The 25598-nt window shown below is 44.9% G+C and overlaps 2 protein-coding genes across 3 annotated transcripts in view; one reads left to right on the top strand and one right to left on the bottom strand.

Moving 5' to 3' along the window:
• The window catches only part of LOC127001882 (uncharacterized), a 102880-nt gene that overhangs the window by 30593 nt on the left and 46689 nt on the right, over positions 1-25598 (top strand). The gene's annotated exons all lie outside the window — the stretch shown is intronic.
• LOC127001894 (tau-tubulin kinase 1-like) overlaps positions 1-25598 on the bottom strand; it is a 79463-nt gene that overhangs the window by 32513 nt on the left and 21352 nt on the right. For both annotated transcript variants that reach the window (XM_050867130.1, XM_050867137.1), the window contains exon 2: positions 2603-2787. In XM_050867130.1, coding sequence (XP_050723087.1) covers positions 2603-2787 — 185 coding nt within the window. The remainder of the gene's footprint in view (positions 1-2602; positions 2788-25598) is intronic.

The raw sequence follows: 25598 nt of genomic DNA, 5'->3' as shown, positions 1-25598 counted from the left end.
GCTGAAACTAGGAGGTCGTGTTTTGCCTAAATAAGAAAAAAAATAGATTAAGAAAAAAATGAGAGAAAAAAAAGGTGGTAAGGAGACTACTAACTCACCTAACTGAGAGATAAAAGAAAACTAAAAAAAAAAAAAACAGCTGAAACTAGGAGGTCGTGTTTTGCCTAAATAAGAAAAAAAAAAAAATAGATTAAGAAAAAAAATGAGAGAGCAAAAAAAGGTGGGAGGGAGATTACTAACACACTTAACTGAGAGATAAAAGAAAAAGCTGAAACCAGGAGACCATCTTTTGTCTAAGTAAGAAACACAAAAAAATATATTCATAGTTGTAGATCAGTAAAACAATAAGGTCACCAGTTGTCCCGGAAATTAATAAACACTCACTATAAATATCCACCACACCAATAAAACCTCCAATACTTTCTATATTAAAAAAAAGTAACCGTTATTTCTCTCCTTAGTACCTGCGTATATAAATTCGTAGCATAACATCACCGCGTAGCCATGGTAACGACACCCCTCCCCCTCCTCCCTCCCTCACACACATGTAACAGGTATATTCTAAATGACCTATTCACCTGGCCCTTGACCCCACGTTCACCGGGTGTTCAGAGCTAGCCAGTTACGTGAATATTTAAGACATTTCCTTCGTTCCTTTTCCTGCCCATCCTCTCTCCACCTCTACCTGCCTTCACTTTCCCATCCTCTCCACATCTAATACTTTCCCTCCCTCTCCTCCTTCCTTCCTTATTTCTGTCCTCCGTTCCTTCACCTTCTCATCCTCTCCACCTCTAAAACTTTCCCTCCCTCTCTTCTTTCCCTTATTTCTTCCCATCCTCTTTACCTCCTCTGTTCATTAACCTTTTCATCCTCTCCACCTTCTAATACTTTCCTTCCCTCTCTTTTTTCCCTTCTTATTTCTTTCCTCCGTTCCTTCACCTTCCCATCCTCTCCACCTCTAATACTTTCCTTCCCTCTCTTCTTTCCCTCCTTATTTCTTTCCTCCGTTCCTTCACCTTCCCATCCTCTCCACCTCTAATACTTTCCTTCCCTCTCTTCTTTCCCTCCTTATTTCTTTCCTCCGTTCCTTCACCTTCCCATCCTCTCCACCTCTAATACTTTCCTTCCCTCTCTTCTTTCCCTCCTTATTTCTTTCCTCCGTTCCTCCACCTTCCCATCCTCTCCTCCTTTAAAACCTTCCTTCCCTCTCTCTTTCCCTTCTTCCCCTCCGCTCCCTCGCCGTCTATATTTAGTCTCCCGCGTGCCTCAGGTCATGAGTGGCGATAGTGATTGTTATTTTGGGTCATGTGAGGCTGAGGTGGATACACTTTATTGGGTGGAAATGCTTCTTCACCACCACTACCACCACCACCACCACTACAACTACCACCATCCATCACGTAACAACACCATCACCACCACAACCATCCCCACAGCTCATCAGTGCAATCAACAGCACCAGCGTTTCTAATATCATTACTCCCGCATCCAATTTTCTGCCTATCTGTGTGTGTGTGTGCGTGTGTGTGTGTGTGTGTGTGTGTGTGTCGTTATACCCAAACACACACACACACACACACACACACACACACACAGAAGCAAACAATATTCCTCCTTCTTCCTTCGCTCATAAAAACAAATAACAATAAGGAACAAAATGCAAGAGAGAGAGAGAGAGAGAGAGAGAGAGAGAGAGAGAGAGAGAGAGAGAGAGAGAGTTAAAATTGCATATAGATAAAAATAAAAACAAGACAGACAAAACGCATAAACTCTCTCTCTCTCTCTCTCTCTCTCTCTCACTTCCCTATTTCCTTTTTAGTCCCCCCGAAAAAAAAAAGTGAAAGGCCAGCGTGGGTGTTAATGCGAGGTGGGTGGTGGTGGTGATGGTGGTGGGGGAGATGAGGTGGGGGGGGTTGTGGGGTGTCTCTGGTTGAACCCCTAACATGGCTGGCTATATTCTCCCTCTCTCGCCCTCTCTTTCTCTCTTTCTCTCTCTCTCTTTCTCTCTCTCCCCTCGTCCCAGTTACCCTGAGATGGCGGTGTGAGTAAGCCCCCAGGCGCGCGCGTGAGAGAGAGAGAGAGAGAGAGAGAGAGAGAGAGAGAGAGAGAGAGAGAGAGAGAGAGAGAGAGAGAGAGAGAGAGAGAGAGAGAGAGAGAGAGAGAGAATATTGAAATTGTAACTGTTCGGAAACTCGTTAAATCTCCGTGAAAAATATTTATGCGTTGCGAAGAAGACAGATTTTGGGTCATTTGGGTGAAGGAGGACGGGCAGAAAGAGGAACGGAGAGTGAAGTATCGTATTCAGAGAGAGAGAGAGAGAGAGAGAGAGAGGGAGACACACACTGACACTCATAAACACAAACACACAAACATATTAAAAGTGGTGGCGGTGGCTGAATCGACAGAGTAACACCACCGCGTTCAGGAGGACGCGAGTTCAATCCCCCGCCCGTGCCCACTGGCTTATTCAGCCGCTGCCGCCGCGCTTAAAAAACCCCCACATGCGTCCAGAAGACACCCATCAACCCGGGACTCTAGATCTAGGATTAAAGATGAGCTCCGGGAGGGCAGCATAAAAACAAAATCACTACACAATACTCACCACCGGGTCCCTTGCCCATGGAGATTTTGCCCATGAACCCCTGGGCCTTGGTGATCTCAGCCCCTGGGGGAGGCCACTGCGGGGGATCCCTGCTCATGCTCTCCGGTTCTTCTTCGTGCAGCATTCTGAGTACCTCGGAGCCGCGGAGGTGGGGCGCGATCAGGGGCGAGGAGGTGAAGTCGAGTCTGCAGGGGAGAGGGAGAGGAATGCTTAGGAATCGTTTGGGATGGTAGGAAGCTTAGGTCGGAATTCCCAAGTCGGTATTCTTAGACGCCTCCACCCTTCACGTCACCCATTTCCAAAGGCCAAAAGGGAGATCAATTGGGTTGTAATGAATGTTTTCTTAGGATCATGGTAAAGAGAAAGAGTCGAACTACTACCATGGCCTATAACTAACCCCTAGAAATTCCTAAAACTTCTACAAAAACCGTGCCAATTGTATGTGCTTGGGCGTCAAAATGTTTTAAGAATATGGCCTCCAGACGCCTCCACCTCACATCACATACTTCCATAGGCCTTAAAGCTTAGGTCGGAATTCCCAGACCCTTCCACCTCTAACATCACATATTTCCATAGGCCTTAAAGCATAGGTCGGCATTTTTACACGCTTCCGCCTCCTACATCATCTATATCCGAAGGCCTTGAAGGGGATCAATCTGGTTCAATGCAATGTTTTTTCACGTTCACAGTATATAAGCTTTGTCATATCTTTGAGGAGGGGAGAAATATATGCTCGGCATTCTCACACGCTTCCGCCTCTTACTTAAACTATTATTCCAAAGGCCGAAAAGGAAATCAGTCGGACTCTAATGAATGTTTTAAGGCTCATGGTACAGAAGAAGGGTCATACTAGTACTAGGGTCATAAAACTTACCCAAGGAAATGACCCAAGCTCCTATGAAAGGCTTGTCAAATGTGTGTGCTTGGGCGCTGAAATGTTTAAAAGAATATGGTCCCGAGAATTAAGGGAGGCAAGGGAGAAAGAACCATGGTGTAGATGGAAGGGAGGTGAGAGGAGTAAGTGAGATCGCAATGGTGTAGAAATGTTATATAGAATCGGTGTGTATAGTGTAGGTGTATTGAGGAGGTCAGGAAGCGTAGAGTTGAGGGAGGCGAAGGAGAAAGAAGAACCATTGGCAAACATGAGACAAGTGAAGGAATAGGGGTGTGGATGGAAGGGAGGTGAGAGGAGTAAGTGAGATCGCAATGGTGTAGAAATGTTATATAGAATCGGTGTGTATAGTATAGGTGTATTGAGGAGGTCAGGAAGCGTAGAGTTAAGGGAGGCGAAGGAGGGAGGAGAATCATGACATGGGTGGAAGGGAGGCAAAAGGGGTTATGGTGTAGAATAAAGAGTTAATGTCATTGGCAAACAAGAGACAAGTGAAGAAATGGGTGTGTGGACGGAAGGGAGGTGAAAGGCGTAGTGGTGATAGGAAGGGTAAAGAAGAAAGAGTTAATAAGCAAACCGGAGACAAAAAAAGGTTGTGGTTTTGTTCATGGAAAGGTTGTCGTAGCGACGTTTAGTCAGGATGCGTGTGTGATAAGAAGTTAGCATTGTGTGACCGAAGGGGAAGGAAGCTTTGGAATGAAGTATAGCGAAGAGGCGGGTCAGTTGGAACGCAGGGGGAAGGCAGAGGAAGGCTAGGAATGCAAGGACGGTGGTGGTGGTTCTGATGTGAAAGGAATGAAGGCGAAAAGGTAATATTATTGGTGGTAGGTAGGCGAATGAGAAAAGCCTTGCGTGATATGAATAGGTGGCCTTGAATCATGTACACCTGTTGGAAATGACGATATAGCACAGTAGGATGAAGAGTGAAGATAATCTTGAAGTCAGCAGGAAAAATTAGGGTGGGATTGCAAGCGGTGGGAATTTGAATACAGGAAACTTGGGACGAACGCGAACGGAAATGTGTAGGTAGAAATGAGAGACGAAGGATCACTGGTGTATATACTGAAAGGAGAAACTATTGGAAGACCTTGACTCGTATGTATATTTAGATTGTATATGTAGTAGCCACTGGAAACTTGGGACCAACGCGAACGAAAGTGTGTAGATAGACATGAGAGACGAAGGATCACTGGTGTATATACTGAAAGGAGAAACTATTGGAAGACCTTGACTCGTACTTGTATTTAGATTGAAATTGATAGTGAGAGATAATTACACAACGCACAGTAACATGATTCAGTCCTGTCGTGGAGGAGGGGGGGGAGGGGGTATTGACCTTTGCCCGGTGCTTCAGGTCCACCATTTCAACTCTCCCTCCCTCGGTGACAGAATACCATGTTGAATGCCAGGCTGCGCGACCCTTTCGACTCAGGTTACGCGGCCTTTAATTATAAGTCAGAGTCATAAAAATAGAATCTGCGTTGCATGTTCGTCGTGATGCTACGAACACTCAATTGGACTCCTTGTCTTTTTCCGTTTTCAAGAATTTATTTAAGTATGTTCTACGACTTCATTTGTGGACTTTTCCCCCTCACAAAGACGCCGGTAAAAAGTAAGTCTTTAGTGAAATGTCCGTGCTCGAATCGTCTCATTAGGCTAAAAACAAAGTAAGCGAAAGTATTCCTCTCTTTTTCCCTTGTAATGTAAATTTGTTAAAATGCTTTAATTTTCTCGTAAAGCTTAATTTTATTCAGGCATTCAGGCATTCCTGCCTGGCCGAGTGTCCAAGCCCGTCCTTCTGCCCTCCGCCCCCCCTGCTGCCGTATCCCACACGGCTCAGAGGGCACTTTGGGACATGTCAGAACACGTTAGGTCTGAGCCAAGAGCTTGGAAATGCAAACGGACAAGGGAGGGCAGGCAGTCACTAAAGCCTTGTAAGCCCTTGCGAGAGCTTTTTTTTAACTGTGTTTCTAGGTGGTGCAGTGAGCTATTTCAAGGGTAAAAGTGGCTCGACACACTTATACTTGAAATAAATAAAAGGAGGCTTTAGAGATACAGGTGAACGAGGCGGCATCAACAGGTAGCCGGACGAGGAAAGGCTTGAGCGGTGAGATGCATGTTCGTGTCTTTTACCTTTTTTTTATTTAATATTCGTTTATCTCATTTTAATTATCATTATTTTTACTTTATTTTTTCCTCTCCTTGTGGGATCAGCACAATTTTCCTTTCGTATATATTTCGCGGTTTGGAATATTTTATACGTCATCGTTCGTAAAGAGAGCGGGACTGATTAATCCTTTTTAATTAAACCTAAAGAAGAAAATCCTTATTCAGAGTTGGGCTGCTGCCTCGGTTCTTCATAGCAAAGGACGGAGCCTGTCCCGCGCCGGCCACCTGGACCCCTCCGTGACGTGGTGCACACAGAGGGAAGCTGTGGCGGGCCCCTGGGCCGTCTCTCGGAGCGTCTAGTTTTGTTGATTCCTTTCACGGCTTTGCTCTCCTAAACGCGCATCTCTTCTGGGAAAGTCGTAATCAAGCTCTTTTTTTCTTTGATCTGTTCTATGCTTTGTCCTCTCTTTCCTGGAATTGTTAATCGCCGGCATTAAATTTTCCTCTTTATATTGATGGTCTTGATTATTTCCTTATTCCCTACCCTGCCCACGCCTCATGGCTTGTCTGTCTGTCTGTCTGTCTGTTAGGGTGTGCCGGGAGGTTTAATAAGTCCCAAGCGTAACACTACCCCAGTTCCGCATAACCAGCAGGAGTAGGTAGGAAGACACCTACCGAACGGGCGTGAGTTACTCCCGGTGAGGATATATGGGAAGCGAGGAGGGTGCTGAAGCCCTTCAAAGACCCTTCCCATGTCCTCACTAACCGTTTCCCTTTTGTCTCATCAACACCAGAGAGCAGTTCACCATGCTCTCAAAAGACAGTTCCTCTCTCTTTCTACACCACACTACATTCACACAACACACACACGTTTTCCCAAAATTCAAAATTCAAAATGGCTAACGAAAACACCGCCTCGGAGTCCCCGCCTGGGAGGAGAGACCATAAATTCCCCCAGGGAGGACTCCCCTTCTGGCTGCCGACTTGAGAGGTGTCCTGATAACTCCTCGAACCTTCTTATCAATTTCTGCAACATTCGCGGTCTTCGTTCTAATTTTCATTCTGTGGAACACCATCTCTCCTCCTCTAAACATCACCTTCTCTTCCTCACCGAAACACAGGTTTCTGAGGCTACTGACAGCAACCTCTACTCTGTTCCCTCCTACTATCTCTATCCTAAATTTCAATCTAAAGTTGGATGTTGCGCACGTAGGATGTTGCGCCTACGTGCGCAACGACACCACTTGCTCTTGTGCCCACGACCTTCTCTTCTGAATTTTCCACCATCTGGCTAAGACTTCATTGTCATTCTATTACTAAATACATCTGTGCTGTTTATCTCGCGCCTAACTCTACTAACTATGTAAAATTCTTTGACTATTTGAACTCTAAAGTGAAGCACATTTTGACTCACTCTCCCTTTGCTGAAATGTCCATCTTGGGAGATTTCAATGTTCACCACCAGCTTTGGCTTTCATCCTCTTTCACTGACCAGCCTGGTGAACAAGCCTACAACTTTGCTCTCCTCAACTATCTAGGGCAGTTGGTTCAGCACCCTACTCGTATTCCCGACCGTCTTGGAGACAGGCCCAACATTCTAGACCTCTTCCTTACCTCTAATCCTTCTACTTACTCTGTCAAACTGTTTTCTCCGTTGGGCTCCTCTGATCATAACCTTATTTCTGTATCCTGTCCTATCGCTCCTGTACATCCTCTGGACCCACCGAAGAGGCGATGCTTCTGGTATTTTACTTCAGCTCGGTGGGACGATCTGAGGATGTACTTTTCCGATTTCCCGTGGAATGATTACTGCTTCCAGGAGAGAGACCCCTCTGTGTGTGCTCAGCGCATCACAGAGGTGATTGTCTCTGGAATGGAGGCATACATTCCACGTACTTTCTCTACTCCTCATGCTAAAAAGCCTTGGTTTAATCATGCTTGTTCTCGTGCTATTAAAGCTAGAGAGGCAGCTCACAAAAGGTTCCAGAGCCTTCGAACTCCCGCTAACTTTGATCTTTACATTTCAGCCCGGAATCGTGCCAAATCTATTCTCCGACTTACCAAAACTTCTTTCATTAATAGAAAATGTCAACACCTTGCTTCTTCTAATTCTTCTCGTGACTTCTGGCAGCTAGCCAAAAATATCTCCTCCAATTTCACTTCTTCCTCTTTCCCTCCTCTCCTTAACCCTGACGGCAGCACTGCCGTCTCATATGTCTCTAAAGCTGAACTCTTCGCTCAAACTTTCTGTAAGAACTCCACCCTGGACGATTCTGGGCATATTCCTCCTACTCATCCCCCCTCTGACTCCTTTATGCCTGTTATTAAGATTCTTCCAAATGATGTTTTCTATGCCCTCTCTGGCCTCAACTCTCAGAAGGCTTATGGACCTAATGGAGTGCCTCCTATTGTCCTTAAAAACTGTGCTTCTGTGCTGACACCCTGCCTGGTCAAACTCTTTCGTCTCTGCCTATCAACATCTATCTTTCCTTCCTGCTGAAAGTATGCCTTTGTACAGCCTGTGCCTAAGAAGGGTGACCGTTCCAATCCCTCAAACTTCCGCCCTATAACTTTACTTTCCTGTCTATCTAAAGCTTTTGAATCAATCCTTAACCGGAAGATTTAAAAGCACCTTTCCACTTCTAACCTTCTATCTGATCGCCAGTATGGGTTCCGCAAGGGGCGTTCTACTGGCGATCTTCTTGCTCTCTTGACTGACTCCTGGTCATCCCCTCTTAGCCGTTTCGGTGAAACTTTCTCTGTTGCGCTTGACATATCGAAAGCCTTCGATAGAGTCTGGCACCAGTCTTTGCTTTCTAAACTGCCCTCTTTCAGATTTTATCCCTCTCTCTGTTCCTTTATCTCCAGTTTCCTTTCCGGCCGTTCTATCTCTGCGGTGGTAGACGGTCACTGCTCTTCCCCTAAACCTATCAACAGTGGCGTTCCACAGGGCTCTGTCCTATCACCCACTCTCTTCCTGTTATTCATCAATGATCTTCTTTCCATAACAAACTGTCCTGTCCACTCATACGCCGACGACTCCACTCTGCGTTATTCAACTTCTTTCAATAGAAGACCCTCTCAACAGGAAGTACACGACTCCAGACTAGAGGCTGCAGAACGCTTAACCTCAGACCTTGCTATCATTTCCGATTGGGGCAGAAGGAACCTTGTGTCCTTCAATGCCTCAAAAACTCAATTTCTCCACCTATCAACTCGACACAGTCTTCCAAACACCTATCCCCTATTCTTCGACAACACTCAGCTGTCACCGTCTTCAACACTAAACATCCTCGGTCTATCCTTAACTCAAAATCTCAACTGGAAACTTCATATCTCCTCTCTCGCTAAATCAGCTTCCTCGAGGTTGGGCGTTCTGTATCGTCTCCGCCAGTTCTCCCCCGTGCAGTTGCTATCCATATACAGGGGCCTTGTCCGCCCTCGTATGGAGTATGCATCTCACGTGTGGGGAGGCTCCTCCTCCTACTGATAGTCTTCTACCTCTTTAATTCCGCCGCGATGTTGCCTCTCTTTCTATCTTCTATCGATATTTCCACGCTGACTGCTCTTCTGAACTTGTTAACTGCATGCCTCCCCCCCTCCCGCGGCCCCGCTGCACGCGACTTTCTACTCATGCTCATCCCTATACTGTCCAAACCCCTTATGCAAGAGTTAACCAGCATCTTCACTCTTTTATCCCTCACGCTGGTAAACTCTGGAACAATCTTCCTTCATCTGTATTTCCTCCTGCCTACGACTTGAACTCTTTCAAAAGGAGGGTATCAGGACACCTCTCCTCCCGAAATTGACCTTTCTTTCGGCCACCTCTTTTGATTTTTTTTTTTGTGAGCAGTGAGTAGCGGGCTTTTTTTTATTATTGTTTTCTTTTTTTTGTGCCCATGAGCTGTCTCCTTTGTTATGAAAAAAAAAAAATCTCTGTTTGTTTTGTGTTTCTATGTTGTGGGATTACTTTTGCTTATATATTTACTTTAGTGTGTGTGTGTGTGTGTGTGTGTGTGTGTGATCTCTCTATCCGTCAGCGTGAAGGTTCCTCCCTTTGGGGTTCATGACTGGACATGCTGTTCAGAAAATGTTTTGCATGTGTGTTCCGCGAATAACCTGATGCTGCTCCTGTGTGGCAGCGTTTGTCTGTTTTTTTTATCATGTTGGTAGCTGTGGCTCGGGTGTTTTATACGGCGTTTATGACAACAGATATGCAAATGAAACAGGAACGTTTATGTTGTGAAGCCTAATATATATTTGTATTGTATTGTGAGCGGCACTTTTCCATCTATAGTGGACACACGCTTTTACAATGGTGAGTTGATGGGATGTGAATTTTTATAAAAAATTTGAGTACAATATGAAATATTTTTCGTGGTGCTCTATGACAGATGAGAGTAAACTTTTTTTATCAAACAATTTGGAAAATATTTATTCACGGCCAGTAAAAGAACAATTCAAATTTAAATATGGAGCTAGTGCTCAGTTCATGAATAGAACCATTGAAAATAGACGTGTTTTAAAAAGAATCACCGAATGTTTCAAAGCCTTTCATGTTCCTCCAGAAGACCTCAGCATTGGAACTTTGTCGTTTTTATACACTCAGCTACACCTTTGGCTGCCTGAGTTCTGAGCGGGATAAAATCAAAGTGAGTGCACCTTATTTTTTTTTATTTTTTATTTTTTTTACGTCGTTTTTTAGCTGTTTTTTTCCTTGGGGGGGATGGTCATGGTCCCTTCAGCTTCTTCCTGGTGTCCTGATGGCCTGGCCCAGCCTCTGGGGCGCGTTTATAGTGTTTATATTATGCCATTGGCATCATTCTCATGCTGCCCTCTCCCCTAATCCTATAATCTAGAATAGAGTCCGGAGGGTTAGGTGGTCTCTTGGAGCATGTGGGTAGTTATGACGAGAGAATAATGAAAAGCATGAAGAACATTTACCAAAGAATATATATTTGACCTTCGATGGTGCAGCCACACTTGAGTTTAATCAGATGAACTCTAGCCTAGCGTGAATCTAATGTAGTTCACAGTGAACCTGCTTTTCTTTGATGTCGTTTCGTATTTAATTAACAGCTGTCACGCCTCCTGCAAGCGTGTCACAAAGGCAACACAAACAAACAAAGAAACAGATCTACGGTGAAATCTAATGCACTCAGTTTCGTTGCCTGGTTCCCCGTCTGATCCATTTCGTTTGACAGTAAAAGTGACCTTCATGCCAGTCACTGCTCCTCCGTGATGGCGCCGCGTGTTTTTACGGTTGCCTGTGCTGTTGTTGACTCGCTTGGTTGTTTGCTTTCATCCGTATCTACCTCAACTTTATTATTTCCCCGCGTGTATTCGTATTTCACGTCAAGTCTAACTCACTACTTCATTTGTAGTAAACCTCTGCATGTGTATGTTGTGTATCTGTTCGTTGTGTTTACCTGGAAAGTCTGGGAGGGTTCTGAAAAGAAAACGCTCGGCTCGTGTTTCACCGTTCCGACCAGGTAAAGTAAGACGGAGGGAGATGAATGCTCCACCAGCCACAGCATGGAATAATATCGCGTGTTATTACTTAGGAAAATTCTCCCGAACAGGCTCAAAGATATTATTTCGCGGGAAGATAAAAATAAAGGAAGCTTAGGAAGTTTTGCATGCATTAGGCGGGTGCAGGACACTGGGGATGAGGAGGAGGAAGAGGAGGAAATGAAAGAGGTGGAAGGGAGACGGGAAGGTGCTGGGAAGGAGGAGGAAGGCAGACTGGAGGCAAAACAGTACGGATAGAGATAAAATAGAGGATCGAGACAGAGGCTTGGACGGGGAAGGAGGAGGGCAGACTAGCAGCAAAACAGAACGGAATAGAGAGACAGAAAGAGAGGGTCGAGACAGAGATGAAGGGACAGACAGCAAGACAGACAGCGGCAAAACAGAGCAGGTTAGAGAGAGAGAGAGAGAGAGAGAGAGAGAGAGAGAGAGAGAGAGAGAGAGAGAGAGAGAGAGAGAGAGAGAGAGAGAGAGAGAGAGAGAGAGAGAGAGAGAGAGAGAGAGAGAGAGAGAGAGAGAGAATACCTTCCTCACTACCACAAGTCAGCTCGCTCGAGGGGGATAGAAGGGAAGAAAGAGGAAGGGAAGAGCTCGAAGGGCTTACATGTACACCGCCTTTGTGTCCCAGAGCAAGCGATCGGTTCTCCAAATAGTGAAAAGAGCTGAGATACCGCGGTGCAAGGCTCAGGATCGGGGCGGGATGCAAACCGAGGAATACCTGCTCCGGTGAATCTAGGTAGAGTTGGACTGAGGTTGAGTTTGAGGTTAGGGTTGAAGCAAGGGAGAACTGAGGACGGGATAGACAAGGGGAAAGGGGCAGAGGGAAAGACGGATCTGCTCTCTGTTATTTCTCTGTGGTGCGGTTCTGGTTGCAAGGTTTGTTGAGGTCAGGGAAAGATAGCGGGCAGAAAGGGGGAAGAGGAAGCGAGGGGAGGAACGGAGCCGCTGTCTCTTCGTTATGGCACGTTTTTGGCCTTGGTGTGTCGTTTAGTTAATTGTTTCTTCCTGATTGGTTCCTGCTCTCTTATAGGCGTATTTTTCTTTGCACTATTATTATTATTATTATTATTATTCTTATTCTTATTATTATTATTATTATTATTATTATTATTATTATTATTATTATTATTATTATTATTATCGTTATTATTGTTATTTCACTCCAAGTTTCGGTCAGGGAACTTGGCTGTCATACTATAGAAGTGATCCCATGAATTATTATTATTATTATTATTATTATTATTTATATATTACAACTTTTCATTTTTGTTTTATACACTGCTACTTTGAAAAAAAAAAATAGTTTAGACATGTCCCAAACTTTTCCTATTACCGTACTTACATGGAGTGAGCTAACTTTGTACCATATACTTTTACGAGCAAGACATATTGGTTGGATTCCCCGTGCAGGTGAGGGAAGTGTAACAGCTATATCTGAGCCCACGAGGCGGACGGAACATATTCAAGAACTGTGGCGACCTATTGGTATTGTAGTTACTGTTGTTACTGTTATTACGTGTGTCTTGTTATCGTTACTGTTGTCACTGCTGCCAATATCACTGCCGCTACCGTTATTACTATTAAGACCGAAATCGCTTTATTATTATTATTATTTTTTGCTTCTGTTGTATTGCTTCTGTTGAAAGGCGCCTCAAAAAGAAAGAAAACGTTCAGGAGAATAACCGAAGAAGTGTGCAAAGAAGAATCACACACAAAAAAGAATAACTCATGGAGGAAAAAAAAAAAAAAAACGGACAAAGGTTGGAGATGTTCTAGTAACGATTAAAAACACGTCATATTTTTTATCGTACGTGGAATTGATCAAAGATGGACTCCCGAAGTGACAGTGGCAACCCAGGTATTGGAAAGTCAGGAGTGTAATAGAAACAAGCGGGGGGATTAAATTATAGTATTTGCCGAATCAGGATGGAGTACACTAACTTCAGATAAAGAGAGGTGGAGGTCGCAGAGTTGCCAAAGTGTCGTACTCTGAGCACAGCATTTATCACTTTTAGTCTCAAAGACCGTCGTAACTACACAAATAACGATAAAAAATTAAACTTATCGTTAAAACTGTTAAATATTGATGGTTTTCGTATTTTCTGCTATATCTATCGGGGTCAGAAACTACGAAAATGCAATGCGCTGAGTACGATAATTTGACAACGCTGGTGGAGGATGTTAGAAATAGTTTGTCCTGCAGTGAACTATTGATAGCAAAAAATAACGTTGATGATGAAGAGGGAAATGTTGGATGCTGCGCTAGATGTGAGTGAAACAAACAAAACAAAAAAAACAAAACAAAAAAAATGTGGTAAAGAAAATAACAGAAAACTAATTGTAAGAAAAGTAAGTCAACAAAAAATGCAGAATCAATCTTCCTAATGAAAAAAAAAACACGCACAAAAAACAAGGAAACGCTGTAAAAAAGGACTTAGATAAACACACACTCACTTTGAAACGAAGCCAATCAGATAAATCCGCTACGACAAGGTCCCTCTGCCCTCCACCCCTTCCCTCTCCACACCACACCACACACCACCACACCACACCACACTACACCACGCTATGCCACTCCACTCCACCTCTCCTCTCCTTTCCTCTCCTTTCCACTCCACTCCACTCCACTCCACTCCACTACACCACCCTATGCCACTCCACTCCTCTCCTCTCCACTCCACCTCACACCACACCACAGCACAACACTACTACACAACCCCATTCCACCCTATTTCACTGGATTCCTCTCCACACCTAACCGCAACACACCACAAGCGCCTCTCTTCCACACATAGACTCCCCAGACCCTTTATAATATGTTCCTTCTCATAAAATGCATTCCCACTTTTGCATAAATTCCTCCTCCTTCACAACAAGATTCCCCCACATCACACGCACACGAATATATTCTCGTCTCAGACTCTTTTCACTCGCCTCAACAAGTTCTTCATCTTACGGCGCCGCCAAACATAAAAAGCCGTCTAGTAGGTATCTAGGTCTTCACGCCTTACCTTGCGCTTTACCTGCCTCTTTGCACCTTGTCCCTAATCTTTACCTCCTCACCTTATAATTTTACCCTTGAATCTGCTTCTAATCGCTTACCAACTTCACTACCTGCCTAATGTTTGCTCGGTTTCTCTATCTTTGTTCTGTATTGCTTTCCTCTTTGTTCCTTGTTGCTAATCTTTACCGCCTCACCTCATAATTTTACCCTTGAATCTGCTTCTAATCGCTTACCAACTTCACTACCTGCCAAATGTTTGCTCTGTTTCTCTATCTTTGTTCTGTATTGCTTTCCTCTTTGCTCCTTGTCGCTAATCTTATCCTTCTCTCCTTACAGCCTTACCCATGAATCTGCTTGTAACTGTCTACCTGTTTGACTATTTGCTTACCTGGGTCTCCACCTACTTGCCTAAATTGCCTGCCTGCTTACTGGCTTTGTTTCTCTATCTTTATTCAGTTACTTTATTTCTCATTCGCTGTGACTCCTATCTCTCTACCTGTTCTGTTTACCTGTATACCTGGCTGCCTGCTTGCCTCCCTTTATACCTGCCACCAAGATTCAACTCATACAACTCAACTTTATTCTCTGCTCTGGACTCCCCGACATACACAGCTTCATTTTATTCTTTAGTTCTGACTCCGTGACAGTTTTCCTTTCTTCCCTTTCACTCCCGACCTCTCAAGTATCAGCTCCACCTGTGCCCATCCATACCAAGCAGTCCCCCCGTGGCGCAGTGAAATAAGAAGACATCATGCCTGTTCTGACTAAGGGGACAGTAACGGAATCCTCCCTTCCTGCTTCTTGAGGCCGGGTCTGAATATGAGTTGGGTGGATTATAGTGTGTTGGCGTGTGTGGTCTTGCTCGAGGAGTGTGTAAGCATTTGTTGGAACGTTGTACGGATTGCTAGAATAGTGATACGAGGAAGGCAAGGAAAGAAAGGTGCTGGATGTATGAGGATTAGGATTTAGTGAAAAGATATATGCTGGAATAGGTGAATAGAAATAAGGTGGGATAGGAATGTAAAGCAAGCGTAAGGAATGGATGGATTTAGGCATAGGAATTTAAAGTGGAGGTTTTTGAAGAAGAGTACGTACGGAAGGAGAGAAGATGCTGGGTGTATGAGGATTAGGAATTAGTGAAAAGATATATGCTGGAATAGGTGAATAGAAATAAGGTGGAATAGGAATGTAAGGCAGGCGTAAGGAATGGATGGATTTAGGCACAGGAATTTAAAGTGGAGGTTTTTGAAGAAGAGTATGTACGGAAAGAGAGGAGGTGCTGGGTGTATGAGGATTAGGAATTAGTGAAAAGATATTTGCTGGAATAGGTGAATAGCAGTAAGGTGGAATTGGAATGTAAGGCGAAGTTAACCTCTCTTTTGGCCACTCCTCTCACCGCTTTTTATGGGAGCAGCGAATAGTGGGCTTCTTTTTCATTATTGTTTCCTTTTTTTTGCCCTTGAGCTGCTTCCTCTGCTGCAAAACCAAAAAACAAACAAAAAAGAGGGAGACTAGGGGGGGGATAGCGTTGTCAAAAAAAGGCAAAGAATTCTATCGTGAAAATCGAATACTGATAAAGAGGATCTGGTCTTTGTATGGGAAGGTTGTGGGTCTTACGATGCCCTTTATTTGAAGTTTGGGATTGCATTTCGTTTCTCTTGTGTGATGTAAAAAAGTATTGAAATTCACATCATATTTATATTTTTTCTCATTCAGATTTTTTCGTACCATTAGGGTCTTGCTTTTCGTTGTTGTTATTACCATTTACTTTATTTACTGTTGTCTTATCTTACCTTCAGTTTTTTGTCATTCATTTTCGCTCTCAGATCTCAGTGTCATATTCCGTCTCCTCCCTGCCGAGCTTCTTCCCAATTTTGTGTCTGCAGAGTGTATCTTCATTCATCCTTGCTGTCACTTTCTTGCCTCCTCTTATCTTTTTAGTCAATCTCTCTCTCTCTCTCTCTCTCTCTCTCTCTCTCTCTCTCTCTCTCTCTCTCTCTCTCTCATATTCTCTTTCTACTTGGTTTCCTAACACACACACACACACACACACACACACGACCTCTCTCCCTCTCTCTCTCCCCCCCCGCCCCCTCATACACACACGCTCTATTGATCTTTGCCCTGTCACCTTCCTCAATGAGTTCCTGTGTAGCTTTTTCTGTGGCCGCCTCTGCCATAAGGTAACACGGTATTATTATACTTACTTTTATTCTCGGGCGAGGATAAGGTAATATGTATACTCGCGTTGCTGGTTTTTATCACTCCCGTCTGTCCTATTGCTCCTTTATTCCACTTGACGGTTATTCGTTCCCTTCTGCTTTTATTTCTTCGCCTGTCTGTTGCTAGTTAGGTTAGAGACCCTTGACTCACTTGAAGATGATTTCCCCGTTATGTATTTCATTAGTGTTTTTTTTTTACAACAAAGGAGACGGCTCAAGGGCAACAAAAAGAGTGTCGGGAAAAAAAAAAAGCCCGCTACTCACCGCTCCCACAACAGACAAAAGTAAAGAGTGGCAAAAGAGAGGTCAATTTTTTCCCCTTTCAGTCTTCACGGTTTTCAGTTTATCTATTGTCGATTTACTCATTCTGTTCTGCCACGAATTCATGTCCGTGTGCCAAGAAGAAAATAAAATGGAAAATATACACGACCTTTTGTCGGAGTGAAGAGCTTGAATAATTAATTGAGGTGGGAGAGGAGTAGTGCAAAATTTAAAAGGTGAGAGAGAGAGAGAGAGAGAGAGAGAGAGAGAGAGAGAGAGAGAGAGAGAGAGAGAGAGAGAGAGAGAGAGAGAGAGAGAGAGAGAGAGAGAGAGAGAGAGAGAGAGAGAAGAGAAGAGAAGAGAAGAGAATAGGAGTGAAGACAAGGAAAGAAAATGACAAGAAAAGAGAAAGAAAAAAAAGAAAAAGAGAAAGAAAAAAAAGAAAAAGAGAGAGAGAGAGAGAGAGATAATGAATAATAATGTTGCTGCTATTGTATTCATGCCTTTCCTGAAACAGCGAATGCAATAAAAAGAGAGTGACACTTTCATCTTGTAGACCTCAGAGAAAACCTTTGAAATGCGAAATGAGGGATTGCATAAAACAACAGAGAACACACACACACACACACACACACACACACACACACACACACACACACACACACACACACACACACACACACACACACACACACACACACACACACACACACACACACACACACACACACACACACACACACACATTTACTTCCCATTGTAGGTAAGAGATGAAGTATTGAGGTAGTTATTGGTGATTTTCAAAGGATCGTGACCTGATTTCAGTTTGACTTGTTGGCATAAAAAAAAAGTTTAGCCAGTTGTGCAAGTGGTGGCGTGTAAAAGCTTTCAACTCAATTCAACTATTTTTCCCTTTTTTCTTAGTTGTAATGTGGCGGTTAGCTTTTTTTTTTTTTTTTTTTTGGGTGTGTGTGTGTGTGTGTGTGTGTGTGTGTGTGTTTTCAGTATTTTTTTTCCTTGCAGTATTTTTTGTGAGTTTGTTTTTTTACCCATTGTTTTATTTTCCGTGCTAAGTAAGTTATCTTTTAACGTTTGCTTCCTTTGTCATGGCCATTTTATCATAATATTCTTTGTATTGAATCTGACTAAGTTTATCCGTATCTCCCTGTCGTCACCTTCCCTTTATTTACACTATCATACCTTTTGCCAAGTTACTCTTTTATTTGCATCCCTATTCACCACTGCAGCGTCTCTATAGTACTTTATATTTCACGTTCAGATAAAAATCCCTCCCATCCTCTCATCTGATGCTTTCAATTAATTTATTTGGTCGCTCATATTCGTAATCGCGTGCTAAGTAACCTTCTTATCTCCACGTTTATGGGCGGTGATAAGAGAGAAGCGTCGTGACGAGAACGAGCTGTGACGGAGGCGAGGAAAAAGAGGCGGCAGGGTAAAGATACGAGAGGGAGCAGGTGGGCCAGGAAACAGGTGCGGCAGGAAGAGAGAGTGTGTGTGTGTGTGTGTGTGTGTGTGTGTGTGTGTGTGTGTTGGCAAAAAGGCAAGCCGGAGGTGAGGAAGTGTAAGAATCAGCAAACAATCGCACCAGACAGAAATTATAAAATCAGTACCACCTCCAGCCTCACCTCTCCCTCAAACCTTCCATACGCAAACTTAGCTACAAGGAAAATAAGGTTTGAGTCTATAGGAAATGTTGAAGGAGAAGAAAGATTGGTTAGGGAAAGAGTTTTTATTAGCAACAGCACCAGGTGAACTAAAATGAGGTGTGCCTGACTGAGCGATGTGTTGGAAAGTCGGAAGCGAAGATTGAGTAGGTGAGGCTTATCAGGAACAGGAAGGGTCCGTGCCAAACAAGGTCAAACAAGAGATAATGGCAACAGGACCACCAAACTCTCGCCCGCAAATACGCACCTAAAACTCTGCTACCCTTCTATTAAGAGCTTACCCTAAAATCATACTGAATAAGCGGTAAGAGTTTCAACCACCCTCCCAACCACTCCTCCCGAAATTGACCTCTCTTTCGGCCACCTCTTTTGATTCTTTTTTTTAGGAGCAGTGAGTAGCGGGCTTTTTTTTTATTATTATTATTATTGCTTCCGTTTTTTTGTGCCCTTGAGCTGTCTCCTTTGTTGTAAAAAAAAAAGAAAAAAAAAAGAAAGCACTCATCTACCAGCAGACTCCACAGACCAGCCGGCGCTACTCTCTACTACCCTGCGTCCTTGAACAGCAGAGCGTTGGAGCATACGAACTAGAGTTGGTAATGAGAAACCCTCTGTCAAACACTCGCCTAACCATATGGAAGCAGCTACCCGCTCTTCTGCTGCTACCCTGCTTATGTAAAGACGAGCGAAAGGAGCAGTGGACGGAAATAATACAGGTGTGACAAGCCTCCTCCAACAAGCACCCACCTACCGATATACCACGCGTCGAACCTCCCAACCCTAAAAACACCCTACGCCCCACCCACACCCCCCACCAGCATGAACAGGTGGTGGGTGGGGTACGGGGGTAATGGGGTCTGGGATCGTCTTCCTGGATCTATTCCTTCCCTTATTTCCTTTCCTTCTGTCTGTCTCCTATTACAGATGTTGCGCCGACTAAAAAAAAAAACTTTTTTTTTAACCTCCTAACCCTTTCTTGTGTCTACGAACACCTGAAACTAAGAATGAAAAGGCAAACAAAAGATAAAACTGACGAACCTTCTTCCTTCCTTCTACCCATCCCGCTATCCCCCTGCCTCCCCTTCGCCTGTTTCCCGGTGTCTACGAGCACCTGAGCGAAGGTACGAAGGGACGAACGACCTAGACGCCATTGACTTTGGTGGGTGGTTGGCAAGCTTGAGACGGACCACCCCTTCCGCGTTCTCTCCTATTAAGAATAAATTCAGGTGCTCAAACCCCCGTGAAATTTGGCGTTTAAACATCTTAAATTATCCAGCTCAAAGGAAAGATTTTAGTGATTAAGAAAAATAAGATTTGACGTTTTATGTTTTTATATAAATGCTACAGATTAGTTTTTTTCTCCTTTCTGCTGTAGACAAAGACCTTGAGTGTTTCATGTGACAGGGAAAGATCAGCAGTCTGCACTAACTCTAGGGAGCTTGGACCCACGCTGACAACTGGAGGCGGCAGGGGTGTGGTGGAAGCATTTATGTGCGTGGGTACCGTGTTGCTCTTGTTGATGGTCACTGTTGTCCGCAGCATATGCCGTGGCTTGTTTAGGGTGATTTGTAGCGGAGTGTTGTGAGGTGGTGATGTACTCCGCAATTTCCTTTTCCAGCGGTGGCGAGTGTCTGCCAGCTCGTCAATATTGGGGTTAGGAAGCTCCAGGCACCCTCTTTGTCTCTTGAAGGGTGCCGCAGGGTGTTGGATTGTCTTTTCAGGGTGTTGGTGTTTTAAGCCAGGAAAGCTGATAAAGTTGTGTGTGTGTGTGTGTGTGTGTGTGTGTCTTCGCGAGCGCTCGAGGGTTATGCCGGAGCCGAGTCTGATATGATATGTGATTGATTGACGTGGAAAAATAAATACAGTGAAGTGAGGATATTCGGATTAAGAAGCGAGGTGAGTGATGTGGAGGAAGGGACTTGACAGGATGGATGTGTGACTTGGATTGATGGATGGTGGATAAAGGGTGGAGGGTGTGGGAGGGGCTTGTCTGATGGGATGGAGCGCGGTGGTGAGTGTTGGTGAGTTAGACATGATATGCGGTAGGGATATGACGAGAGAGATGTGTGGGATTAGTGGGATTGACCGGAGTGGATGGTGTAGACTGTAGACTGTAGAGCAATTGAGTGGAAGTTTAGAGGGTGGAGCAAAACTGATGGGCGGGGGTGTGAGGGTGGAATGACGGGAATGGGTGGTGTAGAGCAAGTAGGTGGAGGTGTAGTGGGTTTGGTGGAGCAGAGGAGGTGGATAAGGTGTAGATGTTGGGATTAGTATGTAGGATGAGGCAGGGCAGGTGAACGGAGGTGTATTGTAGGGGCTGAGGGAGGAGGGTGTAGGAAGGGGAGGCGTGTAGGAATGTTGAGGGTGGCATGACGGTGTAGGGTGAGAAGGGCAAGTGTGAGGGTGGAATGACCGGAATGTGTGTGGGGGAGGGGTGTAAAGGGTGAGATAAGGGCGTAAGGGAAGGTGGGTAGGGGTGCAGAGGGTGGGGTGAGTGCATGCGAAAGGGGAGATGGGCGGGGGGGTGAGGGTGGGGTGAGGGTGTGGGGTGAGTCAGGGCAGGTGGGCGGGGGTGTGAGGGTGCGTGAGTAGGGTGCCATTTGTACGTCCTTGTAGAGGTCGCTGATACTCGTTTTTGGCGGCGATCTCAATATTATTTTGGCGTTCCCGGTGGCGCGCCTCTCCAGCCCCCGCACGACCCTCGCCACCCCTCCGCGACCCCCGACATTCCTCCTCCCCTGCGTGGCCCTCCAACATTCTCGACGCTTCACTGACAGACTTTACTAACCCCTAACGGCGCCCCTCCACACTATATGGGAATTGAGTCACTAATAGGTATTAAATCCACCGGTCACCTTCATTTACTCTCCTGGTGCTTCCGCTACCCGAATACGTGTTGTTATCTCTTTGTACCTTTCTTGAATGCTACTCGTATTGATCCTGTCCGTAGCCTTCCTTATGTAATCCTAGTGTTAATATATTGGCCTTGACAGCCTGGCGTGTCAGCTGACGTGGGAACACAGACTCTCTCTCTCTCTCTCTCTCTCTCTCTCTCTCTCTCTCTCTCACACACACACACACACACACACACACACACGGATGCGGGGATATCCGGTATTGGACATCACGAATCCTCAGCTGGTGCAATGGATCTGTGTGACCTCTTCGTTCCCGCCTCCTTCTCCTCCTCCCACTCCTTGTCCCCCAGCTGGGTCAGGAGGAGCCTTCTGTTCTATCCTGTCCTTTAAGGCGTAGTTATCAGTAGTAGAAGTAACCCAACAGATACCCTTTGTAGGTCAGTTGGTCTCTTGGGATCTGTTCTTCCTATATGTCATCCTATGTATTCCTCCTCCTCTTCCTCCTCCTCCTCTTCTTCGGCGCCACATGACCTTTCAGTTGCGGCGGTAAGACCAAACGCCCCAATAATCAATTCTCTGCTTCATTTTCATCCTCCTTCTCATGCTCCTCGCCTGGTGATATTTACCTTATCATCGCCTCCTCGCTCCAGTAATCTCTCCCAAATCTCGTGGGCCTTCCTTGAGCTTACGCGTCACAGCCTCGTCGCGCCGTTGAAGCTGCAAACTATTATACAAATATGGTTGACTTTGGGCGGCTTTCCTTGGTGTGGAGCGGCGTGTTGTTGTTGTTGTTGTCTTCTTGAATTCAGTTAACACCTCAATTATTGCATGGTGTTAAGCATAATTTTCTATTTTATATACGCAATCTAATAAAAGTCGTAAGGAAGTTTGTATTTTTTTTCTACGTGCCAGCCTTTAGCGCCGGTAGGCTTTCTTGAGGGGACTGGATGGTAGTCGGCCCCAGCTTGTCATGGCGCAGGCGTGTTTTATAGTGGCGCCATCCTTTCTTGCTCTGTTGTAGCTCTGTATGTTCTGTTTTTTTTGCGCCGGTGTCCATGTAACTTGATATCAGACAAAACTGGAACTGTAATAATTTATCTCCTCATAAATACTAAAGCAACAAAACAATAATAGCAACAACACTTCCCCCACTACAAAGAACAAGACCACCACTACTTTACTTACTACCGTACCATTAATTCATCGGTTCTTATATGCAAAAGGAACAAAAACAACTCACAACAACACTGCCCCCACTACAAGGAACACCAGCAACAAGCACCGCCTCTACCATTTCACCTCCGCCCCCTTCCTGTCCCCCCAGAGCAAGCTAATCCTCTTAACACACCGGGTAAGGGGGTTGGTGCAGGGACAGGTTACGCCAGCACACGACTCACGACTTTCTTTCTTCTTCCCCTCAAAGCCTTACTCACTCCCCTTCACTTTCCCTCAATACTCCCCTTTCACTTTCCCCTCACATTCCCTCACATGAGTATACATATACGACTTTCTTCTTCCCCTCAAAGGCTTACTCACTCCACTTTCCCTCAATACTCCCCTTTCACTTTCCCCTCACATTCACCCTCACCCTTCATGCTCTCACACTCCCTGACATGGATCCATCAGCATACCCAAGAGTAGGAAATGGTTTCATAGCTCTATCGGTTACACTCCCATTTTGCGCCATTTGTTTTCGAGCGACTGAATTGTTAGCGTCTGGCCTCGCTTCCCCCTTTCCCTGCCCACTCGTCTGATATTGTGTTGTAGTGCTTCTGTGTTGGCTGTTGTTATTGTGTGTTGCCTTTGTCCAGTGGCTACTACTTGGGCTATCCTCCTCGTCCATGTTCTGTATATCACAATTCCTTCTCGTCGTCATGCTCCAATACTCTCTCTTGATCCTCCTCCTCCTCCTCCTCCTCCTCCTCCTCCTTCTCCTCCTCCTCCTCCTATTCCTTCTCCTCATCCTTATGCCCCAATTAATCCTCCAGTTTCCTCCTCCTCCTCCTCCTCCTCCTCCTATTCCTTCTCCTCATCCTTATGCCCCAATTAACCCTCCAGTTTCCTCCTCCTCCTTCTCCTCCTCCTCTTCCTCCTCCTCCTCCTCCTCCTCCTCCTCCTTCTCACGTGTGTGTGTGTGTGTGTGTGTGTGTGTGTGTGTGTGTGTGTGTGTTAATCCTTACAGGCCTACATCCACAGAGTAGTTACTGGTATTTTTGGTTTCCTGCTGTGTGGTACTGGCAAAACTGATTACTCCGTTGCAACAATACAGCTTTTTTTGGAGAGAGAGAGAGAGAGAGAGAGAGAGAGAGAGAGAGAGAGAGAGAGAGAGAGAGAGAGAGAGAGAGAGAGAGAGAGAGAGAGAGAGAGAGAGAGAGAGAGAGAGAGAGAGAGCGTAGATAAATATGAAGAGTTAAGACGAGGAAGAGAACCAGGTCTACTAAATCTATCAGAACAACACCTCACGCACATACAAACACACATACACATACACACAGAACCGCGAAAAAAAATAACAAAGAGATGATAAAGAAAAAAAAACGAAAAAAAGAATGACGCAAATAGACAGACAGACAAACAGCCAGGCAGTCCGGGAGCCAGGCAGTCGGACCGGGGAACAATAAGCCAGCGTCCAGGAGTTTTACCTCAAGTGTTTTCATGTCATGCGAAACGCGCGAAGGTGACTGAAGTTTTGTGGCGGAACCCGAGTCGCTTGGATGGAAGCTCGAATCCTCATACGTGAGATAGCTATATAGTGAGGTTGGACATAGGAGACTTAGGACACACACACACACACACACACACACACATGAGATAGATAGGCATAGAATGGGAGAGATGTAGAGAAAAAAAAGAAAACACTGAAAAGATAAATTAACAGACAGCTGAGTATTGGTTGAGATAAATAAAGAAAAAAAGAAAGAATGAACACACACACACACACACACTTAATCCCTTTTCCAATGATTATCTCGTCCGTGGGTCATTTAGAAGTAATATTTGTGACTATTTGTGATAACCTTGAGGGGTATCTTATCATATTTCTCCCGCCGTTGTGTTGGCTGTTTTGTTGTCCTTTTTAATCGTAGAAGGTAGAGCAGGGAGATTATTGTTGTTGTTATTATTATTATTATCATTATTATTATTATTATTATTATTATTATTATTATTATTGTTATTGTTGTTGTTTAATGGATCGTTGTGCGCGTTTAGAACCAATAAGACCAGAAATTAGACAAAAGGGAAATGCGACATAACCCCCAACTCATCTCCCTTTTCATTACCTCACCCAAGTGCGGGGACCCGAACCTAATGTGTTTCGGAGAGGGAGTTAAAGCTGGTGCATGAAACACTTGAGATACAACGTCCGTGAAAGTAGAGAGAACAAACATTTACAAGCACCAGCAGACAAAAGGCTCAGACAAATATTACACACTGAGGGAACGTTTGTCATGTCTCCTTTTATTGAACCCGGCTCCTTATAAGAAAGTTGTGAGTGCGTGTGTGTGTGTGTGTGTGTGTGTGTGTGTGTGTGTGTGTGTGTGTGTGTGTGTGTGTGTGTGTGTTTTGCTTTTTTTTCTCTCTTCTTTCTCTATGCATCTATGCTTATCCATATCTATCTATCCGCTTATCTATCATTTTTTGTGTATGTGTATTTTTTCTTACCGTCTTTCTCTACATATTTATTCTTATTTATATTTATTTATTTATGTATCTATCTATCTATATATCTATCTGTCTATCTATCTTTATTTATCTATCTATACTTCTCTTGATCTATATGTCTCTTTTTCGTGTGTGTGTGTGTGTGTGTGTGTGTGTGTGTGTGTGTGTGTGTGTGTGTGTGTGTGTGTGTGTGTGTGTACTAATCTTCCCGTTATGCTTACTGAATACGACAAAACAAGTGTCTCATCTGTTAGCAGGTCATGGCACTCTCTGTCTCCCCACCCCTCTCTTCTCCCACCCTACTTCTCTTCCCGCCCATCGTCTCCTCCCGCTTATCTCATCCTTCCTTCTTCCTCCTCCCGCCCTAGTTCTTCTCCCTCCCGCCCTCCACCTCCACTTCTCTTGCTCACCCCCTCCCGCGCACCGCCGCATTCCACCTCTCTTCCTCTCGCTCAGCACGTCTTCCCGCACAATACCTCCTCCCGCCCTTCTTTCCCTCTCTTTACTAAACTCACCGACTACATACTCGTGTCCCAGTTCTTTCTCCCTCCCGCCCCACCTCCTCCTGACCACCTTCCAACCGCCCACCGCCTCATTTCACCTTTTTTTTTTCCCCTCCCGCTCACCACTGCTTACCCATGTCCGAGTTTCCCCTCTCTCTCGCTCAACCCTTTTTCCTCCCGCTCACTACCTCTTCACACACTACCCCCTCCCGCTCTTCCCCCCGCCACCACTTCTTTCACCCACTACTTACCCCTGTCCTTGTTCCCCTCCCT

Source organism: Eriocheir sinensis, chromosome 2 (assembly GCF_024679095.1).
Source record: "Eriocheir sinensis breed Jianghai 21 chromosome 2, ASM2467909v1, whole genome shotgun sequence".
NCBI lineage: Eukaryota > Metazoa > Arthropoda > Malacostraca > Decapoda > Varunidae > Eriocheir > Eriocheir sinensis.
Note: the sequence above shows the minus strand (reverse complement) of the source record. Positions and strands in the feature narration are given on the sequence as shown.